The sequence below is a fragment of the Tupaia chinensis genome, unplaced genomic scaffold (assembly GCF_000334495.1).
Source record: "Tupaia chinensis unplaced genomic scaffold, TupChi_1.0 Scaffold000370_1, whole genome shotgun sequence".
Lineage (NCBI taxonomy): Eukaryota > Metazoa > Chordata > Mammalia > Scandentia > Tupaiidae > Tupaia > Tupaia belangeri.
The window spans coordinates 6,463,843-6,471,973 of record NW_006159867.1 but is presented as its reverse complement, the minus strand read 5'-3'; the positions used below and the strand labels follow the sequence as shown (position 1 = coordinate 6,471,973).

The window sequence follows — 8,131 nt, the reverse complement described above, 5'->3', positions numbered from 1 at the left end:
TCTTGGGTCGATTGTATTTGGAATCTTTTGTATTTCTTAGGTCTGGATGTTTGAGTGCTTTTCTAGACTTGGAAAGTTTTTTTCCAAGGATTTCATGGGATAGATTATCCATGCTCTTTTCACTTTCTTCACCTTCTGGGATATCAATTATTCAGAGATTTGGACATTTAATGGAATCTAATATTTTTTGTATATTATCCTCATTTTTTGTGTTATTTTCTCTATCTTTTTGTTGTGTGTGTGTGTGTGTTTCTGGGTCAGAGGTTTTATCTTCTACATCATAGATTTGATCTTCAGCATAGTCTAATTGTCTTTTAATGCAATCAAGAGAATTTTTGATTTTCTATATTACAGACTTTATCTCTAATTGTTCCTTCTGATTCTTCCTTATAGTGTCCATTTCTTCTTTCAAATCATGGAAGGACTTCTACTTCTGGAAATTGTTGTCTTTTTTTTGTTCCAAGTCATAGATTTTTGTCACTATGAATGTTCTGAATTGCTTGTCTGACATTGCAGTAGCTTCTGTTTTTCAAAGAGATGGAGCTGACTTATTGTGTTCTTTTGATGGAGACATATTTCCTGGTTTCTTCAAACCTGAGGCTTTTCGTCTACTTGTAGTCATTGGAGAATGTTTCTGCCACTGGGAACAAGAATGGTTTTCTTTTGCTCTGGATTGATGTGTGCTAAATTCTCACTTCTGCTATGTTTAGCTCTGTGGTCCCTACTGAGGAATCTTCTATTCAGATGTATGAAGAGAAGTTTCTCCTTTTTGAAAGGTGGTTCAGTAAAAGGGAGTATCCTCCGGAGCCTCATAATACAAGGGTATTTAAAAACTATGATTTTAGACCTGTCTAGTCCCTCTGAGTGGGTGAAGGATGAGGAGGAGAGTAAAACATAAGAGGGAAGAAAATACAGGGTATGAATGAAAAAAAAGAATGTCACATGTAGGGGACTGCAGATGGAACTGGGCTCTGCTGTAGAACTGGGGGGTCAGGAGAAGTAAGAAATTTACAGAAGAAAGAAGAGGAAAAAAAAAGCAACCAACATATCTGGTAAGGAATGGCGATCTCTGAGATTGGGAGAGCTGGGGTGGGGCCAGACTTGGAGGTGGGGCTGAGGCCAATGAGAGGCCCTGCCTCAGTTTCCCTCACTGGCCAGGAGGCAGCAGAGAAAACTGGCCTGTGCTGGAAAGCTGAGGTCTGCCCTTTCTAATGGAGTAGGGGTGAGGTTAGGAGAGCTGGGCTGGGGCTGGGGATGGAGCTGGGGCCAGGGTTAGTGAAAGGCCCTGCCTCAGTTTCCCTGACTGGCCAGGAGGCTTCAGATGGAACTGGGCTCTGCTGGAGAGCTGGGGGCTGCCCTAAGGCATGCGGAGAAGTAGAAAATTAACAAAAGAAAGAAGAAGAAAAAAAACCCTAGCTTTCTGGGAAGGGGCTCTGAGGTTGGGAGAGTTGGTCTCCAGCCAGAGCTGGAACTGGGGCTGGGGACAATGAAAGGCCCTGCTTCAGTTTCCTTGACTGACCTGGAGCTGCAGATGGAACAGGGCTCTGCTGGAGAGTTGGAGGCTGCCCTTCTGGTGGGGGAGGGTCTCTGATCATGGAAGAGTTAGGTTGGAGCCAGAGCTGGAGCTGGGACTGGTTCCACTGAGAGGCCCTGCCTCAGTTTTCCTGACTGACCAGGAGGCTGCCGATTGAACCAAGCTTGCTGGAGAGCTGGGAGCTGCTGTTTCTGGTCAGGGTGGGTGGTGGATTGGGGTTGAAATAGCTGGGCTGGGGCCAGAACTGGAGCTGGAGCTGAAGCTGAAGCTGGTGTCAGTGAGAGGCCCTGCCTCAGTTTCCCTGACTGACCAGGAACTGCAGACTGAACTGGGCTCTGCTGGAAAGTTGCTGGCTGCCCTCTCCAGTGGGGGATGGGGGGTGGCTTGGGGTTGGAAGAGCTAGGCTGGAGTCCGAACTGGAGCTGGGATTGGGGTCAGTGAGAAGCTCTGCCTCAGTTTCCTTGACTGGCCAAAAAACTGCAGATTGAACTGGGCTCTTCTGGAGAGTTGGGGGCTGCCTTAAAGGGTGAAGAGAAGTTGGAAATTAACAAAAGAAAGAAAAGAGAAAAGAAGAGAAAAGAAAAAGAAAGAAGAGAAAAAAGCAACCTACCTTGCTGGGAGGGGGTCTCTGAGGTTGGGAGAGCTGGGCTGGGGCCAGGGCCAATGTGTGGCCTTGCCTCAGTTTCTCTGACTGGCCAGCAGATTGCATATGGAACTGGGCTCTGCTGGAGAGCTGAAGGATGCCACTTCTGGCTGGGGGGTTCTCTGAGGTTGGGAGAGCTGGGGTGGGGCCAGAGCTGGAGCTGGGTCAGGGATCAGTGAGAAGTACTGCCTCATTTTCCCTGTTGGTCATGGTCTGAAGATGAAACTGGGCTCTGTTTTGTTCTTTACTTTAAAAATTAGAAAAAAAAAATGAAGAGAGACAGCGAGAATACAGGGGTTGCCTTACCTATATACAAATAGGAATCTGGAAGTTGAAGTCAGAACAGAAAATATTCAGTTTCCTTAGTTCCTGAAAGAGGCAGCTCTCAGCTCAGCTACAGATGACTTCTGAGATGATCTGACATTGGTCTGTCTTACGTGGGAGTTAGGGACAGGTGAGAATTAGCAAGGAAAGTAGAAAGCAAAGTGCAAGAAGTACTTTACATTTTAAAATTTAAAAAGAAATTGAGAGAGAGAGAGAGAGATACAGAATGAATACAGAGTTTGTCCTGTCTAGAGATTGGAATCTGGTGAATGAATTTGGAGTAGAAAATATTCAGTTGCCCTAGTCCCTCAAAGGGGCAGCTCACATATTAGATGTAGATGACTTCTGAGATGGCTTGAAATTGGTTTTTCCTATTAGGATGGGGAAGGTGGGAATTAACAAGGTAAAGGGGAGATCAAAAATGAAAAACTAGGGAACCAGCAGTTAGCGTAATGGCTATGTCGCTGGACTCCCACGTAGTCGACCGCGGTTTGCGTCCTGGACCCGGTGGCTTAAAACTCACGCCGGGCGCGTGTGCGTGCGTGCCCAAGATCCCGAGAGGAGAATGGAGGAGAAGGGATTGCGGCGTGACCATCCCCCCTGGGGGGTGATTTCTCACTTTCTGTCTCTAATGTCTCTCTCTGTCTGTCTGGCGAGGGCACGTGCCCTATAGTGAAAATCTCTCCAAAAAAAATAAAAGAAAATCTACATTACTTATAAAATTAAAAGAAAATAAAGAGAGAGAGGGACAGAAAGAGACAGGGAGAATACAGAGGTTGCCTATCTGTATAGATATTGGGGTCTGGAGGATGAAGTTGGAGCAGAAAAAATTCTTTTGTCCTAGTCCTAGAAAGTGTAGTTCACAATTCAGATGTAGATGACTTCTGATTCAGTCTAATATTGGTATGTTGAATGTGGGAGGAAAGGAGTTGTTAGAACTAGCAACATAAAGGAGAGATCAAAAAGGCAAGAAGTTGGGGCCAGCAGGTGGCATGGTGGTTAAGGACGTGGACTCCCACATGGCTGACCGTGGTTCAAGTCCTGGACCTGGAGGCTTGCTCTCTCACGTTCCCACTCTCTCCTTCTAAATTAATTAATTAATTAAAAAAATAAAAAATAAATAGAGACAGAGAGAATAAAGATTTTGTCCTGCATGTCTAGAAATTAGGGTGTAGGGTCAAGTTGGAGCAGAAAATATTCATTTGCCCAAATCACTAAAAGGGGCAATTCACAGCTCATATGTAGATGACTTCTGAAATGGCATGAAATAGGTTTGTCTTATATGGTTGGGTGAGAAAGGTAAGAATTAGCAACATAAAGGATAAATCAAAAAAGCAAGAAGTACTTTAAAAAAATTAAAAAATCATAGGGTCCAGCAGCTGGCATAATGGCTATGTCACTGGACTCCCATGTAGTCGACTATGGTTCAAGTCCCAGACCTGGTGGCTTAAACTTATGCAAGATGCATGTGCGTGCATGCCCAATATCCCAAGAGGAGAATAGAGAAGGGATTGTGGCATGGCCATCCTCCCTGGGGTTGGGGGGTGATTTCTCACTTTCTGTCTCTATCTCTCTCTGTCTTTCTGGCAAGCACATGCACCTTATAGCAAAAACCTCTACCAAAATAAATTTAAAAATAAAAATTAAAAAATAAAGAAAGAGAGACAGAAAGAGGTAGTAAAGGACAGTTGCCCTAGTCCTTGAAAATAGTAGGTCACATATCAGCTACAGATAACTTTAGAGATGGCCTGAGATAAGTCTGTCCTATGTGGGAAAGGGGGAAATGTTAAAATATGCAGGAAAAATAGATTCAATACACATGAAGTACTATATATTAAAAATTTAAAAAGGAAATTAAGAGGAGCAGACAGAGTGGGATAAATAGAATACAGAGGTCATCCTACCTGTTTAGAAGTTGTGGTCAGGAGCAGGAGATCGGAATAGAAAATATTCAGTTGTCTGACCCTAAAAGGGTCAGCTCACACCTCAGATGTAGATGACTTCTGAGACAGCCTGCAGGAGATCGGAATAGAAAATATTCAGTTGTCTGACCCTAAAAGGGTCAGCTCACACCTCAGATGTAGATGACTTCTGAGACAGCCTGCAGGAGATCGGAATAGAAAATATTCAGTTGTCTGACCCTAAAAGGGTCAGCTCACACCTCAGATGTAGATGACTTCTGAGACAGCCTGCAATTGGTATGTCATATGTGGGAGGGAGGGAAAGGTGAGAATTAAGAAGATAAAGGAGAGGTCAAAAAGGCAAGAATTACATTATTTCAAAAATTAAAAGAATATAAAGAGAGAGTGACAGTAAGAGACAGAGAAGAAATATAGGTTGCCATAGTGTTCTAGAAATTGGACTTTGGAGGATGAAGTTGTATCAGGTAGTATTAATTTTCCATAGTCCCTGAAAGGGGCAGCTCACACCTTATATGGTAACAATTTCTGAAATGACCTAAAATTGGTATGTTCTATATGGGAGGGGTGGAAATGTGGGAATTAGCAAGGTAGAGGGGGGATAAAAAAAGGCAAGAAGTACATTATGTTTAAAATAAAATATATAAAGAGAGTGAGACAGAGAGAGACAGTGAGCCAGAGAGAGACAGAGAGAATACAGAGGTTGCCCTACCTGTCTAGAATTTGGGTTCTTCAGGGTGAAGTTGGAGCAGAAGATATTCAGTCCATGAAAAGGGCATCTCACAGCTCAGATGTAGATGATTTCTGAGATGATCTAAGATTGGTCTGTCCTATGTGTATAGGGGAGGAGGGTAAGAATTAACAAGATAGGAGAGAGATTAAAAAGGCAGTATGTACCTTACTTTAAAAATTAAAAAAATAAAGACAGAGAGCCAAAGAGAGACAGAGAGAATATAGAGTTTGCCCTACCTGTTTAGAAATTTGGGTCTGGAGGTCGAAGTTAGAACACGAAATATTCAGTTGCTCTAATCTCTGAAAGGGTAGCTCACAGCTCAGATGTAGATGACTTGAGACAGCCTGAGATTGTTCTGTTTTATGTGGGAGGGGGAAAAATGTGGAAATTAGCAAGCTAAAGGAGAGGTCAAAAGGCTAAAAGTACTTTAGAAATTCAAGAAATAAAGAGAGAGAGAGACACACACACATACAGAGACAGAATCTGGAGGTTGTCCTATCTATCTAAAAATTGGGGTCGGGAGGGTAAAGTTGGATCACAAAATATTTATTTGCCTTAATCCCTGAAAGGGGCAGTTCAGTGCTCAGATGTAGATGACTTCTGAGATGGCCTGAGATTGGTCAGTCCTATCAGGGGTGGGTGAAAGGCCAAAATTAGCAAGAGAAAAAGAGATCTAAAAAAAGAAAAAAGGACTTAACATTACTATTTTTAAAAAAAATAAGTAATTAAGGTGTCGAGATAGAGAGAGACAAAGTGAATGCAGAGTTTGTCCAATCTGACTAGAAATTGGGGAATGGAGAGTGAAGTTGAAGCAGAAAATATTCAGTTGCCCTAGTTCCTGAAAGGGGAAGCTCACCAATCAAATGTAGATGACTTCTGTGGCAGCCTGAGATTGGTCTGTCCTATGTCAAAGGAGGGAAAGGTGAGAAATAGCAAGATAAAAATAGTTCAAAAGGGCACAAATTACTTCACTTTAAAAATAAAAAAAGAGAGAGACAGAGAATACAGAAGTTGCAGTATATGTCTAGAAATTGGGGAGTGAAGTTGAAGCAGAAAATATTCAGTTGCCCTAGTCCCTGAAAGGGAGCTCAGGACTCAGATGAAGATGACTTCTGAGAGGGTCTGAAAGTAATCTGTCCTATATAGGAGGTGGATAAAGTGAGAATTAGCAAGGTAAAGAAGGGATTAAAAAGGCAAGATGTACTTTACATATTAAAAAAAATAAAGAGAGAGAAACAGAAAGAGAGAATATGGTGGTTGCCCTACTATTCTAGAAATTTGGTTCTGGAGGGTAAATTGTAGCAGAAAATATTTCTTTTCCCTAGTCCCTAAAAGGAGCAGATCACAGCTCAGTTGCAGATGACTTCAGACACCACCTGAGATTGGTCTGTCTTATGTGGGAGGGAAGGAAAGGTGAGAATTAGCTAATTAAAGGAGAGATCAAAAGGCTGGAAGTACATTACTTTAAACATTAAAAAAAATAAATATAGGTAAAATGAAACAGAGACAGAAAGAATACAGTTATTGCCCTACCTGTCTAGAAATTGGGTTCTGAAGTGTAAAGTTGGAGCAGAAAATATTAAGTTGCCTTAGTCCCTGAAAGGGGCAACTCACAGATAATATGTCAATGACTTCTGAGACAGACTGAGATTGGTCTGTCCAATGAGGAAAGGGTGAAAAGGTGAGGATTAACAAGGTAAGGGGGAGATCAAAAAGGCAAGAAATACTTTACTTTAAAATTTAAAAAAGAGAGAGAGAGACAAAGAGAGACCGAGAGAATACAGGTGTTTCCCTATATGTCTTGAGTTTTGGATTTGGAGGGTGAAGTTGAAGCAGAAAATATTTAGTTGCCCTTGCCACTGAAGGAGCAGCTTACATCTCAGATGTAGGTGACTTCTGAGATAGACTGAGATTGGTCTGTCCATTGAAAGAGGAGAGAAAAGGTAAGAATTTGCAAGTAAAGGAGAGATCAAAATGGCAAGAAATACTTTAGTCAAAAAATTAAAAAAAAATTAAAGATAGAGAGACATAATATAGAAGATGCCATACGTTTCCAGAAATTTGGGTCTGGAGGAAGAAATTGGAGCAGAAAATATTCAAGTGCTCTAGTCCCCGAAAAGGGCAGCTAACAGCTCCATTGAAAATAAATTCTCAGACAGCCTAAGGATTGTCTGTCTTATGTAAGAGGAGGAAATATGAGAACTAGCAATATAATGAGAGATCAAAAATACAAGAACGACTTCCCTTTAAAATTTTTTTAAAATAAAGAGAAAGATAGAAAGAATGCAGAGGTTGTTCTACCTGTCTAGAAGTTGGGATCTGAAGGGTGAAGTTGGAGCAGACAATATTCAGTTGCCCAAGTCTCTAAAATGAGCAACTCACAGCTCAGATGCAGGTGATTTTTCAGAAGGACTGAGATTGGTCTGTCCTATATTGGAGTGGTGGAAAGGTGAGAATTTGTGAGGTAAAGAAGAGATCAAATGGCAAAAAGTAATTTTTAAAAAAAAATTAAAAAAAGATAAAGAGAATGACAGAGAGAGACAGAGAGAACTCAGAGGTTGCATTACCTGTCTAGAAATCAGTGTCTGGAGGATGAAGTTGGAGTAGAAAATATTGAGTTGCCTTAGTCCTAAAAGGGTCAGTGCACAGCTCACATGTAGATGACCTCTGAGATGGACCATGATTGGTCTGTCTTAAGCAGGAGAGAAGGAAAGGGGAGAATTAATAGGATAAAGGAGAGATAAAAAAGATAAGAAGTAATTTAAGTTCAAAATTTTAAAAAATTAAAGAGGATGGGAACCAGCAGTTAGTGTAATGGATATGTTGCTGGACTTCCACGTAGTCGACCACAGTTCACGTCCTAGACCCGGTGGCTTAGAACTCACGCCGGGCGTGTGTGCGTGCGTGCCCAAGATCCCGAGAGGAGAATGGAGGAGAAGGGATTGCAGTGTGACCATCCCCCCTGGGGGGTGATTTCT

General features: G+C 42.0%; 1 protein-coding gene across 1 annotated transcript in view; it reads left to right on the top strand.

The window, feature by feature from the left end:
* The first annotated feature begins 1,059 nt into the window (after nucleotides 1-1,059).
* Nucleotides 1,060-8,131, top strand: part of LOC102496721 (heterogeneous nuclear ribonucleoprotein A1-like) — a 24,004-nt gene continuing 16,932 nt past the window's right edge. The window contains 2 exon segments of the mRNA XM_014589707.1: nucleotides 1,060-1,197; nucleotides 1,698-1,899. Coding sequence (XP_014445193.1) covers nucleotides 1,060-1,197; nucleotides 1,698-1,899 — 340 coding nt within the window.